Raw genomic sequence first — 23,145 nt, 5'->3', positions numbered from 1 at the left:
ATGGATCACATGCATGCGGAGGAGATCCATTTAATTTGTCATCATGTCCAGCACGCGCATTGTGGGCCGAAGGCCTGTGTCGTTTAGTTTAGAGTTACAGCACGGAAACAGGCCCTTCGGCCCACCGAGCCCGCGCCGACCAGCGATCCCCCCTGCACAGTAACACCACCCTACACACACTGGGGGCAATTTTACATTTATGTCAAGCCAATTAACCTACGAACCTGTACGGGTTTCGAGTGTGGGAGAAAACCGAAGGTTTCGGAGAAAACCCACTCCGTACAGACAAGCGCCCGTAGTCAGGATCGAACCCGGGTCTCTGGTGCTGTAAGGCAGCAACTCTACCGCTGCGGGATCTAGGAATAACTGTGCATAGTTCCCTGAAGGTGGAATCTCATGTCGATAGGGTGGTAAAGAAAGCTTTTGGTATGCTAGCCTTTATAAATCAGAGCATAGAGTATAGAAGTTGGGATGTAATGTTAAAATTGTACAAGGCATTGGTGAGACCAATTCTGGAGTATGGTGTACAATTTTGGTCGCCCAATTATAGGAAGGATGTCAACAAAATAGAGAGAGTACAGAGGAGATTTACTTGAATGTTGCCTGGGTTTCAGCAACTAGGTTACAGAGAAAGGTTGAATAAGTTAGGTCTTTATTCTTTGGAGCGCAGAAGGTTAAGGGGGGACTTGATAGAGGTCTTTAAAATGATGAGAGGGATAGACAGAGTTGAGGTGGATAAGCTTTTCCCATTGAGAGTAGGGAAGATTCAAACAAGAGGACATGACTTCAGAATTAAGGGACAGAAGTTTAGGGGTAACATGAGGGGGAACTTCTTTACTCAGAGAGTGGTAGCTGTGTGGAATGAGCTTCCAGTGGAAGTGGTGGAGGCAGGTTCGATTTTATCATTTAAAAATAAATTGGATAGGTATATGGATGGGAAAGGAATGGAGGGTTATGGTCTGAGTGCAGGTAGATGGGACCAGGGGAGAATAAGTGTTTCCTGTTTCCGTGCTGTAATAGTTATATGGTTATATGGTTAACTTGCTGTCTATTGCACTGCACCTGTGCTGCACTGTTCCTGGGAAGCTATAAACACACGACCCACTGAGGAGGAAGTAGTCAATGGAAAGCCTCGAGCTGGCTCTTGGCTAATCGATAACGGTTCAATGGACGGACGCACAAAATGGATTAGTTCTGGCATTTATGGAGCAACAACCGCCCTGGTTATACAACCGCGCAGCCTGTTTTATTGACCCAGATAACAGCCTATTTAGAAAATGGAGGAACCAAAATGAATGACAGAAATTACAGCAACATCTCCCAATAAAAGGGTAATTTGACCAGAACTAGTGTGCGCGCGTGGTGAGTGCAGGCTAGTTAAACAAACATGATGTGCGTGGAGTCCACCTCAGCCACCTGCGATAATGCAGTCACCTGACTCGGGTGAGAGTGAAACTGGAATTTCGAAGGATGAGAGGGTATCTTATAGAAACATGTAAAATTCTTAAGGTAATAATAATATAATAATAATGAACTTTATTTATAAAGCGCTTTAAACAACCGCAGTTGACACAAAGTGCTGTACATGAGAACTCATGGACAAAAAGTTATTACAAACCATTAAAAACCGTAAAACGAAGGACTAAAAACAGTAAAAATTAAAAGACATTAAAAGCACTAAGAACAGGAGCAATGTCTCAGCCAGTGTCGAAAGCCAGAGAATAAAAATGAGTTTTTAGGGAGGATTTGAAGATGGACAGTGAGGGGGCCTGTCTGATGTGCAACGGCAAGGTGTTCCAAAGTGCCGGAGCAGCAACAGAAAAGGCTCTATATCCCCTCTGAGCTTCCGCTTAGACCTCGGTACCTCAAGGTACACAAAAAAGCTGGAGAAACTCAGCGGGTGCAGCAGCATCTATGGAGCGAAGGAAATAGTTCATGCCCCCAGGATGCAGACTCCCCAAACGTTGCCTATTTCCTTCGCTCCATAGATGCTGCTGCACCCGCTGAGTTTCTCCAGCTTTTTTGTGTACCTTCGATTTTCCAGCATCTGCAGTTCCTTCTTAAAATTCTTAAGGGATTGTTCTAATCAAGTTCTATCAAGAATTTGTCCATCTCTGCCTTAAAATTATCTACTGACTTGGCCTCCGCAGATTAACTACCCTCTGACGAAAGAGGGTCGGTTCCCTTATCATGTGTCTCTACACGGCATCATTCCTTTATCATCTGTCTATAGACTGTAAATGGATCGATTGTAATCATGTATTGTCTTTCCGCTGACTGAGTAGCACGTAACAAAAAGTTTTTCACATGAGTAGTCCTTCTTCCCCGTGGCTATCAAAGTGTACAACTCCTCCCCCTTCTGTCGTGGGGTAGACTGAGACTGAGACTGACTCCCCCCCCTCCCTCCACAATACTTGCACACCCCCAATCCTTTCCACTCGCCACTTTAATTTCACATTTCATGTATTTTGTGTTTTTATGACTGTCGACAGATCAATCTCCCTCCTGGGATAAATAAAGTTCTATCGGAGAGTCACAGAGTGAAACAGTGTGGAAACAGTCTCTTCGGCCCAACTTGCCCACACCGACCAACATGTCCCAGCTACACTAGTCCCACCTGCCTGCGCTTGGCCCATATCCCTCTAAACCTGTATTCCATCCATATCACATCGTATCGTAGTTACTCCGGCATTTTGTGTCGATGTTTCGGGGTTGGAAGGGGAACGTGACGGTGGGAGCGGGGGGGGGGTAGACTTACTGCGGGTGCATCTTGTATAGGGACCCGTCCATTCCCACGGTGGTCCGGAGCCTCGGCACTCCTTTGTTGTGCCGCAGTTGTGTGAGGATGGCCCCCAGGGCGGCGGCGCTGAGGTTGGCCGAGCGGAAGGATACGATGGCGCAGACGTGCTGGACGGCGATGCAGTCCTCTTCCGACGGCTCCAGCCCCAGGCGGGTCAGGGTCTCGTCCGCCTTCGACAAACCCCCTTTGCTTCTGCAGCGGCAAAAAAAAAATCGACTTTAGAGTTACAGCGATAAGGAAAAACTTCTTCACCCGGAGAGCTGTGAATCTGTGGAATTCTCTGCCACAGAAGGCAGTGGAGGCCAATTCACTGGAGAGAATTTTCAAGAGAGAGTTAGATTTAGCTCTTCGGGCTAACGGAATCAATGGATATGGGGAGGAAGCAGGAATGGGATACTGATTTTGAATGATCATATTGAATGGCGGTGCTGGCTGGAGGGGCCGAATGGCCTGTTCCTGCGCCTATTTTCGATGAAAACAGCAGCTTTCATCGAACTATACTTAGTTTAGTTAGTCTGACTACACTCAGTCTGAAGAAGGGTCTCGACGTGAAACCAGACTGATTCCTGGGATGTCAGGACTTTCATATGAAGAAAGACTGGATAGACTCGGTTTGTACTCGCTAGAATTTAGGATTAAGGGGGGATCTTAAAGAAACTTTAAAAATTCTTGAGTGGTTGGACAGGATAGATGCAGGAAGATTGTTCCCGATGTTGGGGAAGTCCAGGACAAGGGGTCACAGTTTAAGGATAAGAGGGAAATCTTTTAGGACCGAGATGAGAAAAACATTTTTTACACAGAGTGGTGAATCTCTGGAACTCTTTGCCACAGAAGGTAGTTGAGGCCAGTTCATTGGCTATATTTAAGAGGGAGTTAGATGTGGCCCTTGTGGCTAAAGGGATCAGAGTGTATGGTGAGAAGGCAGGTACAGGATACTGAGTTGGATGATCAGCCATGATCATATTGAATGGCGGTGCAGGCTCGAAGGGCCGAATGGCCTACTCCTGCACCTATTTTCTATGTTTCTATGAAACGTCGCCCATTCCTTCCGTCCCAGAGAATGCTGCCTGTGCTGCTGAGTTATTCCAACTTTTTGTGTCTATCTCAGTTTATAGTTTTGTTAACTTTTCGAGACTCAGAGCGGAAACAGGCAGCCGCCCTCCCACCCTCCCCTCCAAGTTATCTGGATCTGTATCAGGATTTAGCCCACGTTGTTTCGGACAGAAACTGCGACCATGGTGGGGAGAGAGAGACCCTGCTGTGGATCTAATACCGTCGCATTAAAGCACTACTTACTTCTCAATGGCAGATACATGCTTCGTCTCCAGCTTGCCCTTGGTGAGGAGCTCTGGTGTGATGTTCCCTTCAAAGAGCAGCCCTTCCTTCGCCATCTTCACGAGAATGAGCCTCACGAGCTCCCCCATGTACATCCCACTGATCAGCTTCTCAAACCTGCAAGAAGTGCACATCGACTATGAGTGGTAAAGAAGGGCTTGTGGTGGGGCGTGCTTTCATCGGCCGGGGGCCATTGAGCTGAAGAGTCAGGCAGCTTTATAGGTTGCATTTGGAGTACGGCATGTAGCGCAGCTCGCCCCTTTGCAGGAAGGATGTGGCGGCTTTGGAGAGGGTGCAGAAGAGGTTTAGCAGAACGCCGGGTAGACATTAAATGCTGGAGTAACTCAGCGAGTCGGGCAGCATCGCTGGAGAGAAGGAATGGGTGATGTTTTGGGTCGACGCCCTCCTTCAGACTGAGAATCGGGGGAGAGGGAGACACGGAGATAAGGAAGGGCAAGGTGTGAAAATGAAACATCAAAGGAGGTGCAGTTCAAGGAATAGATCATTGTTAGCTAAGGGAAGAATGACATCGAAGCAGGCAGAGAACAAAATAAAATCAGGGGGGACAGTCAGGCAGGTCGTACAACTGGGAAACGGGAGGGATGGCCAGAGGGAAAGCGAGGGTGACTGGAAGATAGAGAAGTCAATATTCAGGAGATAGACACAAAAAGCTGGAGTAACTCAGCGGGACAGTCAGCAACTCTGGAGAGAAGGGATGGGCGACGTTTCCGGGCCGAGACCCTTCTTCGGACTGAGAGTCGGGGGAGAGGGAGACACGGAGATAAGGAAGGGCAAGGTGTGAAAATGAGAAAATCAAGAGGGGAATGTAGAATAGATCATTGTTGGCCAGGAGAAGCAAACCGAGACAACATTAGATCAGGGGGACAGTCAGACTGGTCGGAGAACCAGGAAGGGGGAGGAATGGAGAGAGAGAGAGAGGGAAAGCAAGGGCTACTTGTAGTTAGAGAAGTCAATGTTCATACCGCTGGGGTGTAAGCTGCGCAAGAGAAATATGAGCTGGGCCTCACTCTGATGGTGGGGGAGGCCCAGGACAGAAAGGTCAGTGTGGGAATGGGATGGGGGGAGGGGGGAAGGGGGAATGGGGAGGGGGGAATGGGGAGGGGAGTGGGGAGGGGGGAATGGGGAGGGGGAGGGGGAAATGTTGCCTGGGTTTCAACAACTAAGTTACAGAGATAGGTTGAATAAGTTAGGTCTTTATTCTCTGGAGCGCAGAAGGTTAAGGGGGGACTTGATAGAGGTCTTTAAAATGATGAGAGGGATAGACAGAGTTGATGTGGACAAGCTTTTCCCTTTGAGAATAGGGAAGATTCAAACAAGAGGACATGACTTCAGAATTAAGGGACAGAAGTTTAGGGGTAACATGAGGGGGAACTTCTTTACTCAGAGAGTGGTAGCGGGGTGGAATGAGCTTCCAGTGGAAGTGGTGGCGGCAGGTTCGTTGGTATCATTTAAGAATAAATTGGATAGGCATATGGATGAGAAGGGAATGGAGGGTTGTGGTATGAGTGCAGGCAGGTGGGACTAAGGGGAAAAAAAAATTGTTCGGCGCGGACTTGTAGGGCCGAGATGGCCTGTTTCCGTGCTGTAATTGTTATATGGTTATATGGGGAAGGAGGAGGGGGAGGGGAGGTGTTTGGCAACCGGGAAGGATCGGGGAGGTTGAGGCGGTGCCGCGCGGACGTACAGTTGTTTCCCCGGATTGAGGGAGCCGCGATCCAGCTCCCGGTCAAACTCGGTACGGATGTCCTCCAGCGACCCGTCGTCACCAAACGCCCCCCACTCGGTGTTAATGCACATCCTCCCCTCGTCCCCTTCCACCAAGTCAATGTGCCGCAGCTCCTCCATGTAGCAAGCGTTCGTCCCCGTGCCTGGGGTGCGGGGGTGAAGGACACACACGTCACCAGGTCAGAAGTGACAGCAGCAGAATCGGGCCGTTCGGCCCATCAAGTCCACACCGCACATTCAATCTCGGCTGATCTATCTCTCCCTCCTAACCCCACTCTCCTGCCTTCTCCCCCATTACCCCCCGACACCTGTATTGGGATGGGCACAAAATGCTGGAGTGATTCCTGATAGGAGCAGAATCCGGCCCACCAAGTCTACACCGCCATTCAATCACGGCTGATCTATCTCTCCCTCCCAACCCCATTCTCCTGCCTTCTCCCCCATAACCTCTGACACCCAGAGTGATCAAGAATCTATCTATCTCTGCCTTAATTATGTCCACTGACTTGGCCTCCACAGCCTTCTGTGGCAATGAATTCCACAGATTCACCACCCTCTGACTAAAGAATCTATCTGTTGTAGTTTGTTTAGTAATGCCAAATGGAAACAGTCCCTTCAGCCCACAGAGTCCGTGCTGACACACTAAGATCCTAAGGTCATTAGTGATAGGTATAGAATCAGGCCATTCGGCCCATCGTCTACTCCACCATTCAATCCTGGCTGATCTATCTTTCCCTCCCAACCCCATTCTCATGCCTTCTCCCCATAACCCCTGACACACCCACACTAAACAAGAATCTATCTATCTCTGCCTTAAATATGTCCACTGACTTGGCCTCCACAGCCTTCTGTGGCAAAGAATTCCACAGATTCACCACCCTCTGACTAAAGAGATTTCTCCTCGTCTCCTTCCTAAAAGAATGTCCTTTAATTCTGAGGCTATGACCTCTTGTCCTAGACTCTCCCACTAGTGGAAACATCCACCCCACATCCATTTTATCCAAGCCTTTCACTATTTTGTACGTTTCGATGAGGGCGCCCCTCATTCTTCTAAACTCCAGCGAGTACAGGCCCGGTGCCGACAAACGCTCTTCCACAGCTCCACGGCCCAGTCACAGACATCTTCAAGTTATACATACAGCACAGTTATAGGAGAGGAATTAGGCCATTCGGCCCATCAAGCCTACCCCGCCATTCAATCATGGTTGAACTATCTCTCCCTCTCAACACCAACGGAATGTTACACACATCCAGTAGTGAATTCACACTCAGGGACCCCAGTGGGATGGTGCACCCACCCCAATGGTGAGTTCACTCTCAAGGAGCATGGTGGGAATGCGCACACTCTCTAGTAGTGAGTATAAAGATGCACATGACTAGTAGTGAGTTCACACTCAGGGTCCCAGTGGCATAGTGCATGCACCTAGTAGTGAGTTCACACTCAGGTTTCCCATCGGGGTGATACAGCTAGTAATGTGTTCACACTCAGGGTTCCCAGTGGCATGGCGCATCTATAGTCATGAGTTCACACTCAGGGTTCCCATCGGGGTGACATGCGCTATAGTAGTGAGTTCACACTCAGGGTTCCCAATGGCATGGTGCACGCACTATAGTAGTGAGTTCACACTCGGTCAACCAGTGGCATGACACATGCTATAGTAGTGAGTTCACACTCAGGGTCACCAGTGGCATGGCACACACACATACTGTAGTAGTGAGTTCACACTCAGGGTTCCTAGTGGCATGGTGCACACACTATAGTAGTGAGTTCACACTTGGGCTACCAGTGGCATGACACACACTAGAGTAGTGAGTTCACACTTAGGGTTCCCAGTGACATGGTACACACACACAATGGTAGTGAGTTCACACTCAGGGTTCCCAGTGACATGGCAGTACTTCGGCTCAGTAGTAGAGACAATAATGATGATTTTAAAAACATTTTTACCAATGATAAGGCCGACTTCGCAGCGCTGGTCGTCAAACCCACAGGTCATCATGGCGCCCACTGTGTCGTTCACCACGGCCATGATGTCCACGTCATACTCCTTGGGGGGAGAAAGGGAAGAGAAAAGTATTTCTCAGCCATCAGCCATTTCCTGAGCAGCACAAACATGGCAAAATAGGTGCAGGAGTAGGCCATTCGGCCCTTCGAGCCAGCACCGTCTTTCACTATGATCATGGCTGATCATCCAGAATCAGTTCCCCGTTCCTGCTTTTTCACCGTATCCCTCGATTCTGTTAGCCGGAAGAGCTAAATCTAACTCTCTGTTGAAAACATCCAGTGAATTGGTCTCCACTGCCTTCTGTGGCAGAGAATCCCGCAGATTCACAACTCTCTGGGTGAAAAAGTTTTTCCTCATAGTATGGATGTCAGGGGTTATGGGGAGAGGGCAGGAAAATGGGGTTGAGAGGGAAGGATATATCAGCCATGATCGAAGAGACTTGATGGGCCTTATTTTAGTTTCGTTTAGAGATACAGCACGGAAACAGGCCCTTCGGCCCATCGGCAAATTAACACTACCCCCACGCACCCACGAGGGACAATTTTACATTTATAACCAAGTCAATTAACCGACAAACCTAGAGAGATAGAGATAGATATATATATATAGAGAGATAAAATAGAGATAGACAGATATAGAAATAGAGATAGTGAGAGAGAGAGATAGAGAGATAGAGAGAGATAGAGAGAAATAGAAAGATAGATATATATATCGAGATATATAGAGAAATAGAGATAGAAATAAATATATATATATATATATATAGAGAGAGAGAGAGAGAGAGAGTGAGAGAGGGAGAGATAGAGAGAGAGAGAGAGAGAGAGTGTTTTATTTTTCAGAGTTTTATCCCATGTGGTTTTCTAGTGTGCCTTTGCACTGTGTTGTCGATGATGTAGATTAATGAGGATCAGGACTGGTGTTGGATGCAGTGGGGAAGGAGACAGCCGCACTCCCACCACAGGGGGGAGCTCTGCCGAGAGAAGGCACTCATTCACTTAAGCCCCGATAGTGCTTCTAATATTTTATTTTCCACTAGTTCAGCTTGCACTACAATTCCGCACCATTTTGCTGATGAGTTTAGTTTATAGATACGGTGTGGAATAGGCCCTTCAGCCCACCGAGTCCGGGCCGACTAGCGATCACCGGTATACTCGTTCTATCCCACACTGGGGGCAATTAACAGGACCTTTTTCTTCTTCTTGCGTATGGCGTGCACAGCCTAAAGTTGCAGGACAACTTGTTCCATTTGATCTTTTTTTGATTGTGCACGCCGGGTTGATTGCATTCGTCGAAACGGGGCGGACCACGTGAAGGTTGCAAACAGGAGCCAATTAACCTACAAAACTGCACGTCTTTGCAGTGTGGGAGGAGACCGGAGCACCCGGAGAAAACCCACGCAGGTCACGGGGGAGAACGTACAAATCCCGTTTGAACCCGGGTCTCTGGCGCTCGCTGTGATGCGGCAACTCTACCGCTGCGCCACTGTGACGTTGAAAGTAAGAAAGAAGGAAGGGTTGACTAATACCACGCAGTGGTAAACACACCGCTTTCTTGTCGATGGCCTTGCGTAGGAGCTTTACCACGTCTGATCCCTCCACTCCGCTTGCCTTGAAACCTTTCGTCCACGTGATCAGAATGCTCTAAAATACAGAAGCATAAACAGTTCCATTAAAGAGTCGCGCAGAAGAGTAACTTATCTGGTCAGGAGGAAACCGGAGCACCCGGAGAAAACCCACGCAGGTCACGGGAAGAACGTGCAAAACTCCGTACGGACAGCACCCCGTGTTCAGGATCGACCCCGGGTCTCTGGCGCTGTGAGGCAGCAGCTCTACCCGCTGCGCCACCGTGCCGATCTACTAATAATAGGCAGCACGGCGGTGCAGCGACGGAGCTGCTGCCTATCAGCGCCAGAGACCCGGGTTCGATCCTGTCCACGGGTGCTTGTCTATGTTGTGTTCGAGGGCTTCATTTCTAGACAGAGCCCTCTAGTGGTGACTCCAGGACACAACAGTCTGTACGTTCTCCCCGTGACCTGCGTGGGTTTTCTCCCGAGATCTTCGGTTTCCTCCCACACTCCAAAGACGTACAGGCTTGTAGGTTACTTGGCTTGGTACAAATGCGAAAAAAGTCCCCAGTGTGTGCAGGATAGTGTTAATGTGCGGGGATCGCTGGTCGGTGCGGACCCGCTGGGCCGAAGGGCCTGTAGCTCCAAAGTAAACTCAATTTTCTTAAATTTTAAATAAGCAAATGAAGCCGCTCTTGGTCCTAATATAACATGGTAGTGTTGGCATCGTTGATGCCCTTTGTCTGGATGGGGCTACGAGCCAAGGGATTGCAATATCAAAACGACAACAGGCACAGTGGTCCCAGGTCCAACTATCTGTCAATTACCAGGTGCCCCTGAGTACGCCATCGAACATTTTGCACAATAATTCCATGAATGAGTGGGTTGTAAACAGGGATGTCGTGCTGAGGCTCCATAAGGCGCTGGTCAGGCCGCATTTGGAGGACTGTGAGCAGATTTGGTCTCCAAATCTGAGGAAGGACATTATAGCCATAGAGGGAGTGCAGAGAAGGTTCACCAGACTGATTCCTGGGATGTCAGGATTTCATATGAAGAAAGACTGGATAGACTTGGCTTGTACTCGCTAGAATTTAGGAGATTGAGGGGGGATCTTATAGAAACGTACAAAATTCTTATGAGGTTGGACAGGCTAGATGCAGGAAGATTGTTCCCGATGTTGGGGAAGTCCAGGACAAGGGGTCACAGCTTAAGGATAAAGGGGAAATCCTTTAGGACCGAGATGAGAAGAAACTTTTTCACACAGAGAGTGGTGAATCTCTGGAACTCTCTGCCACAGAGGGTATTTGAGGCCAGTTCATTGGCTATATTTAAGAGGGAGTTAGATGTGGCCCTTGTGGCTAAAGGGATCAGGGGGTATGGAGAGAAGGCAGGTACGGGATACTGAGTTGGATGATCAGCCATGATCATATTGAATGGCGGTGCAGGCTCGAAGGGCTGAATGGCCTACTCCTGCACCTATTTTCTATGTATCTATGTATCTATGTGCTGGCTCTGGAGAGGGCCCAGAGGAGGTTTACGAGAATGATTCCAGGAATGAGCAGGTTAGCATATGATGAGCGTTTGGTCCTCTACTCGCTGGAGTTTAGAAGGTCGAGGGGGGGACCTCGTTGAAACTTACAGAATAATGAAAGGCATAGATAGAGTGGATGTGGAGAGGATGTTTCCACTTGTGGGAGAGTCTAGGACCAGAGGTCATAGCCTCGGAATTAAAGGGCACTCTTTCAGAAAGCAGGTGAGGAGGAACTTCTTTAGTCAGAGGCTGGTGAATCTGTGGAACTCAATGCCACAGAGGGCTGTGGAGGCCAAGTCAGTGGATTTTTTTTTAACAGCAGAGATAGACAAATTCTTGGTTAGAGCGGGTGTCAAGGGAGAAAGCTGGAAAATAGGATTAGGAGGCAGGGACCAGCCATGATTGAATGGCGGAGTGGAATCGATGGGCTGATTGGCCTAATTCTACTCCTATAACTTGTGAATTTGGCTGGAGAAGAAATCAGATGGAGCTTGTATTCCTATTAACTGTTGTATTCCTATCAACGATGTCCGATACAACGAACAGTAAAGCACTCCCGTCACATTGGAAAGTCTACTCCTCAGGTATGGGGCCCAAATCTCTCTCCAGCGTTCAAAGAAACATAGAACATAGGTGCAGGAGTAGGCCATTCGGCCCTTCGAGCCAGCACCGCCATTCAGTGGTGTGTGTGGGGGGTGGTGTGGGGGGGGGGGTGGTGTGTGTGGGGTGTGTGGGGGGGGGTGGTGTGTGTGGGGTGGGGGGGGTGGGTGTGTGTGTGTGGGTGGGTGTGTGTGTGGGGGGGATGGTGTGGGGGGTGGTGTGTGGGAGGGGGTGGTGTGTGTGGGGGGGGAGGTGTGGGGGGGGTGGTTGTGTGTGGGGGGTGGTGTGTGGGGGGGGTGGTGTGTGGGGGGGGTGGTGTGTGGGGGGGATGGGTGTGGGGGGGGGTGGTGTGGGGGGGGGGGTGGTGTGTGGGGGGGGTGGGTGTGGGGTGGGTGGGTGGGCGGGGGTGGTGTGTGGGGGGGGTCTGTGTGGGGTGGGTGGTGGTGGGGGGGGGGTTGTGTGGGGGTGTGTTGGTGTGTGGGGGGGGTTGTGTGGGGGGGGTGGTGTGGGGGGGGTGGTGTGTGGGGGGGTTGTGTGGGGTGGGTGTGTGGGGGGGTTGTGGTGGGGGGGGGGTGTGTGTGGGGGGGGTGGTGTGTGGGGGGGTTGTGTGTGGGGGGGGTTGTGTGGGGGGGGTGTGTGGGGGGGGGTGGTGTGTGGGGGGTGGTGTGTGGGGGGTGGGGGGTGGGGGGGGTGGTGTGTGTGGGGGTGTGTGTGGGGGTGTGTGGGGGTGTGTGGGGGGGGGTGGTGGTGGTGGGGGGGGGTGGTGTGGGGTGGTGTGTGGGGGGGGTTGTGTGGGGGGGGTGGTGTGTGGGGGGGTTGTGTGGGGGGGTTGTGTGGGGGGGGTGTGTGGGGGCTGGTGTGTGGGGGGTGGGCTGGTGTGGGGGGGTGGTGTGTGGGGGGTGGGGTTGTGTGTGGGGGCTGGTGTGTGGGGGGAGGTGGTGTGGGGGGGGGTGTGTGGGGGGGGTGTGTGGGGGGGGTTGTGTGGGGGGGGGTGGTGTGTGGGGGGGTGGTTGTGTGGGGGGGGTGGTGTGGGGGGGGTGGTGTGTGGGGGGGTTGGTGTGTGGGGGGGGTGGTGTGTGGGGGGGGTGGTGTGTGGGGGTGGTGGTGTGTGGGGGGGGGTTGGGTTGGGGGGTAGGGGAGGGGGGGGGTGGTGTGTGGGGTTTTCGTGTGGGGGGGGGGTGTGTGGGGGGGGGTGTGTGGGGGGTGGGTGGTGTGTGGGGGGGTGTGTGGGGGGGTGGTGTGTGGGGGGGGTGTGTGGGGGGGGTGGTGTGTGGGGGGGGGTGTGGGGGGGGTGGTGTGTGGGGGGGGTTGTGTGGGGGGGGTGGTGTGTGGGGGGGGTTGTGGGGGGGGTGGTGTGTGGGGGGGGGTTGTGTGGGGGGGGGGGTGTGTGGGGGGGGGTGGGGGGGGTGTGGGGTGGGGGGTGTGTGGGGGGGGGGTGGGGGGGGGGGGGGGGGGGGTGGGGGGGGGGGTGAGTGTGGGGGGTGGTTAGTGTGTGGGGTGGTGAGTGTGTGGGGTGGGGTGGTGTGGGGGGGTGAGGGGGAAACCGCTTCGGTCGCCACCTCCATGGAGAGGCGACTTTTTCTAGGTCACCTCCCCCGTGGCCTAACAACAAGGATCGGCGCAACCTTTCCCGGAGACGCGCCCGGGGCTCCAGCGAGGGGAACAGCGTGGACTCTCGGCGTGGAGCGGGCGAGCCCTCACTGGGGCTCGCCAGAGGAGAGCGCTCCGTTTCGCTGTCCCGCGGCAGCCGGCAGCCTGAAGCCGCAGTCTGCAGAACTCAAGCTGGCGCAGCGTCCGCAGCCCGGGTTCCCTCGTGGGGGACCCGGGGGAAGAAGAAGCTTCCACCGCCGGCTCGCGGCCAACTTCTTCCGCGGGCCCGGCGTGGACTTACCATCACCCCTGGAGGGGGAGCTTTGACCGCCCTCCCTGCAGTCTGCGGTGCTTCGGGCTGCGGCACGGCGGGGACTTTAAATCTTCGACCGCCGGCCTGCGGCCTACACCATCCTGAAGCCGCGGTCTTCGGTGGGGAAAAGCCAACTATGGACTGGCTCTGGACTCTGGTCCCGACCACGGGGGGAAATGGAGGAGGACTGGACAAATGTTGTGCCTTCCAGCATCGCTGTGGTGGATGTTTGTGTTAAATTTATATTGTGTATTGTGTGTTCTTTCTCATTGTATCGCTGCTGACATATTCATTTCACTTGCACTTTATGTGCAATGTGACGAATAAACCCGTATTGTATTGTATTGTATCATTGGGTTAATTACCTAAGCTTTCATCAATCTACATTTGGTTTAGTTCAGTTTAGTTCAGAGATACAGCTTGGTCACAGGCCCTTCGGTCTTTCTAGTCCACGCCAGCCACCGATCACCCTGTACACCAGCACTATCCTTAACTCGAGGGACCATCGGCAATCTTTACCGAAGCCAATTAACCTACAAACCTGTGCGTCTTTGGAGTGTGGGAGGAATCTGGAGCACCCGGGAGAACTCCGCACAGACAGCACCCTTAGTCGGGTCTCTTTATGACCAATTGAAGGATGCAGCGTGGAAACAGGCCCTTCGGCCACCGAGTCCACACCGAACACCCATTCCCACTTGTTCTGAAGAAAGGTCCCGACTCGAAACGTCACCCGTCCTTTTTCCCCAGAGATGCTGGCTGACCCGCTGAGATACTCCAGCACTTTGTGTCTATCTTGGGTATATACACCAGCATCTGCAGCTCCTTTCCACACACCCACCCGTTCTACGTTATCCCCACTTCCTCATCCTCTCCCTGCACATTCGCAACAATTTAACAGAGGCCAATAAACCTACAAACCATTGGGATGTGGGAGGAACCGACACACAGGCAGCTCCCGATGTCAGGATCGAACCCGGGTCACCGGCGCTCTACCAGCTGTGTCGCCCTTCCTTACGTCATAGGGAATAGGAGTAGAATTAGACCATTCGGCCCATCAAATCTACTCCGCCATTCAATCATGGCTGATCTATCTCTCCCTCCTAACCCCATTCTCCTGCCTTCTCCCCATAACCTCTGAAACCCGCACCAATCAAGAATCTATCTATCTCTGCCTTAAAAATATCCACTGACTTGGCCTCCACAGCCTTCTATGGCAAGGAATTCCACAGATTCACCACACTCTTACTAAAGAAATTCCTCCTCGTCTCCTTCCTAAAGGAACGTCCTTGAACTCTGAAGCTCTGACCTCTAGTCCTGGACTTTCCCACTAGTGGAATCATCCTCTCCACATCCACCCTATCCATAAGCCTTTCATTATTCGGTACGTTTCAATGAGGTCCTTCTAAACTCCAGCGAGTTGGAGTGCTGTCAAACGCCTCACAGCCTCCCCCCCCCCCTCCCCCGAGCTAAGGTGGGCTGGGTTGACACTCACCTCGTCCACTTTGCTTTGCCTGCAGGGAAAGGAGAAGGTGAAGCCGAGGGGAAGTTTCTTGTCTTTGATTTCCTGCTTCTCCATGAAGTCGCCCAGGCATTCAGCAACGTGTTCAAAAAGCTGCAAGGATAAGACGTTAGACGCAGGGGTTACTCTGCTGACCGGTTTGCTCGCAACAAAAGCTTTTCACTGTACCTCGGTACGCATGACAAAAAACTCGACTGAACTGTAGAAAAAAATCTCCCTCCCTTCTTATGCATTTTGGTTAAGAAAGAATCTTGTCCACGTCCACGTTGTGGGTTGAGACCCTTCTTCAGACCCGACAATGTTAAAACCCTGAAGACAGACGCAAAATGCTCGAGTAATTCAGCGGGACAGGCAGCATCTCTGGAGAGAAGGAATGGGTGACGTTTCGGGTCGAGACCCTTCTTCAGACCCGAAAGGTGTCCCATTCCTTCCACTAACCCTGCCTAACCGCTCCCTATAGGTCAGGAACTCTAGTCTTGGCAAAACCCTCGTCAATCTTCTCTCCACCCTTTCCAGTTTAAGGACATCATTGCTACGTTGAGGCAACTAGAACTACACTCAATACCCCAAGTGTGGTCTCATCAACATCTTGTCCCGAATATAACATGACTGTAGAAAACAGAGAACTGCAGATGCTGTTTTATACCAATGACAGACACCCAAGGGTCGAGACCCTTCTTCAGTCTGAAGAAGGCTTCCGACATGAAAGGACCCCCATCCTTTTTCTCCAGCGATGCTGCCCGACCCACTGAGTTACTCCAGCACTTTGTGCCTAACACTTATAACATGACAGTACATGGAACGCGATGCCGGAGTTTAGGCTGAAGAAAGGTCTCAACTCGAAACATCACCCATTCCTTTTCTCCAGAGATGCTGCCAGACCCGCTGAGTTACACCAGCCTAACGGCAGAATTGAGAGAGTAGACATACAGTTTAGAATTTGGGAATAGGCGGAAACAGGCCCATCGGCCCCACCGAGTCCGCGCCGACCATCGATCCCCCGCACATCTGGACCCGACACACAGTAGGGACAATTTTACATTCAAACCAAACCAATCGACCTACAGACCTGCACGTCTTTGGAGTGTGGGAGGAAACCGAAGATCTCGGAGAAAACCCACGCAGGTCATGTGGAGACCGTACAAACTCCATACAGACAAGCATCGGTAGTCAGGATCGAACCCGGGTCTCTGGCTCTGTGAGGCAGCAACTCTACCGCTGCGCCACCGTGCCGCCCACTTTAATTCCATCTGCCAATCTCTGCCCCACTTCTCTCATTGACCCAGATCAGATCATCAGATCCTCTCGCAAACTCCGATAGCAATCCTCACCGTCAGTTATACCGCCAATATTGGCGCCATCTGCAACGTTTTATTCTTCTTTATTTGAACGACAAATTAAATTAAATTTCTTTATTTATATAGCACATTTTTAGTCAACTTGCATTGACCCCAAAAGTGCTTCACATAATTACATCCACACACACAGGCAAAGGTGGGTGAAGTGTCTTGCCCAAGGACACACACAGGCAAAGGTGGGTGAAGTGTCTTGCCCAAGGACACAACGACAGTATGCACTCCAAGCGGGATTTGAACCGGCTACCTTCCGGTTGCCAGCCGAACACTTAGCCCGTTGTGCCATCTGTCGACAAGAACTTCCCGAGGAATTTAAATGAATAGACGTGAATGAAATAAATAAATAAACAGCCTACCCGTGAGCCGCTGCCGTGTACGATGTCCTCTGGTGTCGAATAGATCTGTGATTCCATCTCCACCTTCTGCTGCCGCTCATGAGACACCTTCACACGCAAGATTCGAAAGTTGGACCCGCCCAAGTCCAAAGCCAGGAAATCCCCCTTCTCTGTGGTAAACATCAGAAGCGAGGATGAGTGTTTAGTTTTAAAAAAAAAATCAAATTGCTGGAGGAACTCAGCAGGTCGGGGAAGGAATAGACAGGCGATGTTTCGGGGCCGGGACCCTTCCTCAGACACGTTATGTTTTCAAGGTCAGGTCGCCCCTTTTTCAGGTAACGCACATAGTTATTTGCTGTTAATGGAAGGATTTAAAAAAATTGTAGTTTAGTTTAGAGATACAGCGCGGAAACAGTGACTTCGTCCCGAGTCCACGTCGACCAGCGATCCCCGCACATTAACACTATCCTACACACACACTAGGGACAATTTACACTTATACCAAGTATACAAACTCAAGCCAATTAACCGACAAACCTATACGTCTTTGGGGTGCGGGAGGAGACTGAAGATCTCGGGGGGAAACCCACGCGGTCACGGGAAGAACGTGCAAACTCCGTACAGACAGTAGCCGTAGTGGGGATCAAGTCAAGTTTTATTCGTCACATGCACATAAAATGCAGTGAAATGAATTTGCCAGCAGCGGTACAATAAAAAAAGAACACACAAAAACACAATAGAAATTTAACTACAAACATCCACCAGAGCATTCATCTCTGTGGTGGAAGGCACAAAATTTGGTCAGTCCTCATCCATTTTCCCCCGTGGTCGGGACCACAACCTTCTGCAGTCGCCGCTGCGGGCGTCCAGATGTGCAGACAAGGTAAGTCCGAGGTAAGTCCAGGATCGAACCTGCGTCTCTGGTGCTGCAAGCTCCGTAAGGCAGCAACTCTACCGCTGCGCCCCTGTAGCTCTCTCATTTCGGCAACGGACCTAAAACACCGAATCTAATCGACCTGCAATTTATTTTCAACAAAAGCTTCCTTGCAACAACATTGTGGACAGTATCAAGAAATCTAACGGATAAACGAGAGCTCTCAATACAAAGGCAGTATCTGTGGAGGGAAAGGACAGGCGAGATTTCGAGAATTAGCGGTTTCTCAATGTTTCAAAGAACCTCCTTGAAATGGCTCCAGTTATTCAGCGCACTAGAGCTGTTGGCTGGGGAGCAGTAAAGAAAATCTTCACACCTATTCCTATGGAGGTTTAGTTAGACACTAAGTGCTGGAGTAACTCAGCGGGTCAGGCAGCATCTCTGGAGAGAAAAAGGATGGGAGACGTTTCAGGTCAAGGCGTCTTCTTCAGACTCGGCAGGGACTAGGACTCACCGCCATCTAAAAGGATTTAGCTAAAAATGCAGACCATGTTCCCACAATGACAGATCGAAATCCTTCTTCAGATAGACACAAAAAGCTGGAGTAACTCAGCGGGACAGGCAGCATCTCTGGAGAGAAAGAATGGGTGGCGTTTCTGGTCGAGACACTTCTTCAGACTGGTAAGGGGCAAGTGAAACGAGAGATATAGACGATGATGTGGAGAGATAAAGAATAATGGATGAAAGATATGCACAAAAGCAATGATGATAAAGGACACAGGCTATTGTTAGCTGTTTGTTGGGTGAAAACGAGAAGCTGGTGCGGCTTGGGTGGGGGAGGGATAGAGAGGGAGAGGGAATGCCAGGGTTACTTGAAGTTGGAGAAATCAATATTCATACCACTGGGCTGTAAGCTGCCCAAGCGAAATATGAGATGCTGTTCCTCCAATTTGTGTTTAGCCTCACTCTGACAATGGAGGTGACCGAGGACAGAAAGGTCAGTGTGGGAATGGGAAGGAGGATTAAAGTGAAATTGCAGTCTGAGAGAAGAGGGATAGAGGCAGGAGAGAGCCTGGCAAGTGATGGGTGGATGCTGCGAGGCCAGGTTGGATTTGCGGGTGGGTCCAGGATGGAACTATGGTCTGGTTGGTGCCGAGTTGATCAGTCGAGTGCCCTGTTTTCACCTGTATCTCTAAACTAAACTCAACCAAAAATATGTCATCATTTGCTTCATCAATGTCATAATCAATGCAAATGGCTTTCATGCAGGCATAACATGTCAGCTGCTTTCCTAAGCGATCTTGCTTGGTTTCAGTTTTATATATACAGCGCTTAAACAGGCCCTTCGTCCCATCGAGTCCTCGCCGACCAGCGATCCCCGTACATTTATCGCGCTATCCTGCACACGCTAGGGACAATTTACAATTATACCATGCCAATTAACCTGCAAACCTGCGCGTCTTTGGAGTGTGGGAGGAAACCAGAACTCCTGGGGAAAACCCACGCAGGTCACGGGGAGAACATGCAAACTCCGTACAGGCAGCAACTCTGCCGCTGCGCCACCCTTAGAGATACAGCGTGGAAACAAGCCTTTCGGCCCACCGAGTCCGCGCCGACCAGCGATCACCCGCACAGTAGCACTGGTGGGAGAGTCTAGGACCAGAGGCCATAGATCAGATTTAAAGGGCGTTCTTTTAGCAAGGAGATGGGGAGGAATTTCTTTTGTCAGAGGGTGGCGAATCTGTAGAATTCATTGCCACACAAGGCTGTGGAGGCCAAGTCTATGGATATATTCAAGGCAGCGATAGATAGATTCTTGATTAGTACGTGTGTCAGGGGTTATGGGGAGAAGGCAGAAAAATAGGGTTAAGAGGGAAAGATAGATCAACCGTGATTTAATGGCGGAGTAGACCTGATGGGCTGAATGGCCTCATTCTGCTCCTATCACCTATGAACTATCCTACACACATAAGAACAATTTACAGAAGTCAATTAACCTACAACCATGTACGTCTTTGGATTGTGGGTTGAAACCGGAGCATCCAGGGAAAACCCACGTGGTCACAGGGAGAACATGCAAACTCCGTACAGCACCCACAATCAGGATCAAACCCGGCCTCTGGCGCTGTAAGGCAGCAACTCTACCACTGTGCCACAGTGCCGCCCATTATACGGGCCATCACCTGATTTTGATCAGGAACTAGAGGACTACTTAAAACATTTTGTTTAAGAAGGAACTGCAGATGCTGGAAAACCGAAGGTAGACAAAAGTGCTGGAGAAACTCAGCGGGTGCAGCAGCATCTATGGAGTGAAGGAAATAGGCGACGTTTCGGGCTGAAACCCTTCTTCAGACTACTTAAAACAGTTTATTTGGAAACTTACAAGCAGCAAAAAAAGAAGATAGACACAAAAAGCTGGAGTAACTCAGTGGGACAGGTAGCATCTCTGGAGAGGAGGAGTGGGCGACATTACGGGTCGAGACCCTTCTTCAGACGGAAAAAAAGCTGTCTTGCAGAAAAAAGATTGTTCTTGTGTAACCTCCCTTCAGTAATCGATATCATTGTCGCTTAGGTTAGTTTCGCCAAAGGTGGCCAATGAAATGGACTAGCAATTACATCCGTGACGAAACAAAGAACTGCGGATGCTGGTTAATACACAAAGTGCTGGAGTAACTCAGTGGGTCAGGTAGCACCTCTGGAGAACACGGATAGGTGACGTTGCAGGTCGGGAATCTTCTTCAGACATGCGATGGTTCTCCATTAAACAATGTAGCATAATGACTTTTGTACTTTGTGGCGCCACCTGGTGGTCAGGCCACATGCTATCGAACCCTCGTCAGTAGGTACGAGGACTGTCACGTGACTTCATGGGTTGAGGGGAGTGCCCTGCTACATCAGCAGATCTTACCTTGAGATCATTAGTTAACAGGTAGCCGAGCTCGAGACAACACCCTCCCTCAGCAGCAACAGCAGCAGCAATGACTCTTATGTTAGAGAATCCCAAACGCACATGTATGTTAAACTTCTCTTATTCATAAAGTAACCGTTTGATCACAAAGTTTGGACTCGCTACAACTTTTAGCTTGCAGAAACAAAATAAACTGGTGCAATTCACACAAAAGCTGGTGGGTGTATGGAATGAACTGCCAGAGGAGGTATTTAAGAAGGAACTGCAGATGCTGGAAAATCGAAGGTAGACAAAAGCGCTGGAGAAACTCAGCGGGTGCAGCAGCATCTATGGACCTATTTCCTTCGCTCCATAGATGCTGCTGCACCCGCTGAGTTTCTCCAGCACTTTTGTCTGCCAGAGGAGGTAGGTGAGGCATGGACTGTCCCAACTTTTAAGAAACAGTTAGACAGGTACGTGGATGGGACAGGCTCAGAGGGTTATGGGCCAAACGCAGGCAGGTGGGACTAGTGTAGCTGGGACATGTTGGTCGGTGTGGGAAAGTTGGGCCGAAGGGCCTGTTTCCACGCTGTGAGACTCGATGATTAAAAAAAAGATCTTTATTTCTGAAAATCCTGTGGGTTAAAAAATAACATTGCTGTTGTGAGTCGGAAACCCTCGGGCCCTGAACTCCTGTTTCGCCTCCACTGTCAAGAAGGTTTTACTGACGTGATTTCCTAATAACACGAGGTTTCCGAGGAATGCAAGTGGCATGTTACAGCAGAACTGCCTGCTCTGAGAAACATTTCGCAGAGGCGATCAACTCAGTGAAACCACGACTGAAATAGCGCACACAGGTAAAGTGATGAAGACAGGCAGATAAATCAATGGAAGCCAGAGAGTAAACAAGGGGTTACTTTGGAAACCGACCAGCAGGAAAATAATTTGTCTTGCAAACAAAAAAAACTAGGCCCAAGCTTGCTAGTTTAGAGGGTCAAACACAAAGTGCTGGGGTAACTCAGCGGGACAGGGAGCGGAAACAAAGAACTGCAGGTGCTGGTTTAGACCAAAGACGGACACAAAGTGCTGGAGGAACTCAGCAGGTCGGGCAGCATCTCTGGAGAACATGGACAGGTGACATCTCGGGCTGCGACCCTTCTTCAGGCCGGTGGCATCCTCTGGAAGGAATGGACAGGTGATGGTTCGGGTCGGGACTCTTCTTAGTTTAGAGGGTCAAACACAAGGTGCTGGGGTTTAATTTAAGGAGAGAAGTGACATGGAAAGCCAGAGGGAGGGAGCCAGAGTGGAGAGATGGGTGTGGGGGAGAGGGGAGGGAGAGAAGACAAGGGATGGGGTAGTGAGAGAAATAGGTGCACAATGGCGTGGGAGGCACGGGAGAGAGGGGATAGGGTGTTACTTCAAATTAGAGGATTCAAAAGTCCAGCTTGTTGCATTTTATACAATTGTCCAGCATCTAAAGTTTCTAGGGTCTCCAATTTAGAGGTTTTTTGGCGAGCAGTTCCAAAGCTAGAGTCTCTCAATATTTGAGTTGCTGCCATACAGCGCCAGGGACCCGGGTTCGATCCCGACTACGGGCGCTGTCTGTACGGAGTTTGCACGTTCTCCCCGTGACCTGCGTGGGTTTTCTCCGAGATCTTCGGTTTGCTCCCACACTCCAAAGACGTGCAGGTATGTAGGTTAATTTGCTTGGTAAATGTAAAAATTGTCCCCAGTTTGTGTCGGGTAGTGTTCAACATAGAAACATAGAAAATAGGTGCAGGAGGAGGGCATTCAGCACTTCGAGCCAGCTGGTCGGCACAGACCCGATGGGCAGAAGGGCCTGTTTCCGAGCCTGTATCTCGAAAACTAAAAAAAATAAACAAAAACTAAAAACTGAAACTAACTAAACTAAAATATCCCACAAAAAGCTGGAGTAACTTAGCGGGCCAGGCAGCATCTCTGGAGAGAAGGATTGGGTGACGTTTCAGGATGTGACCCTTCTTCAGCTTGAAAAAATAATGCCGTGCCCCATGTATCATTAAAGAGTATTCTGGGTGCATCGTGTAACGAATCAAATACAACGTGTTGCTTCCCTCAGCTCAGTGATGACAGCTTCTGGCTCATCGCCAACAACGTGACTGTGCTAAAAGCAGATGGCGGATAAAACACACACAAGCACGCCAGAGCAAGGGACTGCATTTAGCACTCAGGAGAACCTGGCAACATTATCTGCAGCAGTCACTGCAAAGGGCAAGTGCTACGGTTATTAATTCGACAGCCCACTCCAAGAAGCTCTTGACAGCGGTAATTTTAATGGCATTAATAGTCGGGGGACTGAAGGAGAACAAACAGTGCGATGCTTGCCCTCTGGAAAAGCTCTGCTGAAGCGGCTTTTCAAACAGCCTTAAGAGTCACGAGGTCATAGAGGACTGCAGAAGGCGGCGCGGTGGCGCAGCGGTAGAGTCGCTGCCTTACAGCGCTTGCAGCGCCAGAGACCCGGGTTCAATACCGACTTGGGGTGCTGGTCGGTACGGAGTTTGTACGTCCCCCCCCCCCACAAGGTTCCCCCTCTTAATCTCCAAAGACAGACCCGGTCCTGATGGTTGAAGTTGCCTTTCACCGCCTTCTGTTTGATAAATTCATACGTGATAGAAGCAGAATTAGGTCATTCGGCTCATCAAGTTTGCTCC

The 23,145-nt window shown here is 50.6% G+C and overlaps 1 protein-coding gene across 1 annotated transcript in view; it reads right to left on the bottom strand.

The window, feature by feature from the left end:
- LOC116981371 (hexokinase-1-like) overlaps positions 1-23,145 on the bottom strand; it is a 48,972-nt gene that overhangs the window by 24,138 nt on the left and 1,689 nt on the right. The window contains exons 2-8 of the mRNA XM_033034380.1: positions 16,716-16,864; positions 14,978-15,097; positions 9,432-9,527; positions 7,830-7,929; positions 5,841-6,024; positions 4,097-4,252; positions 2,759-2,992 (exon numbers count right to left, since the gene is read on the bottom strand). Coding sequence (XP_032890271.1) covers positions 2,759-2,992; positions 4,097-4,252; positions 5,841-6,024; positions 7,830-7,929; positions 9,432-9,527; positions 14,978-15,097; positions 16,716-16,864 — 1,039 coding nt within the window. The remainder of the gene's footprint in view (positions 1-2,758; positions 2,993-4,096; positions 4,253-5,840; positions 6,025-7,829; positions 7,930-9,431; positions 9,528-14,977; positions 15,098-16,715; positions 16,865-23,145) is intronic.

This window comes from Amblyraja radiata, chromosome 15, assembly GCF_010909765.2.
Source record: "Amblyraja radiata isolate CabotCenter1 chromosome 15, sAmbRad1.1.pri, whole genome shotgun sequence".
In the NCBI taxonomy this organism is placed as follows: domain Eukaryota; kingdom Metazoa; phylum Chordata; class Chondrichthyes; order Rajiformes; family Rajidae; genus Amblyraja; species Amblyraja radiata.
Note: the sequence above shows the minus strand (reverse complement) of the source record. Positions and strands in the feature narration are given on the sequence as shown.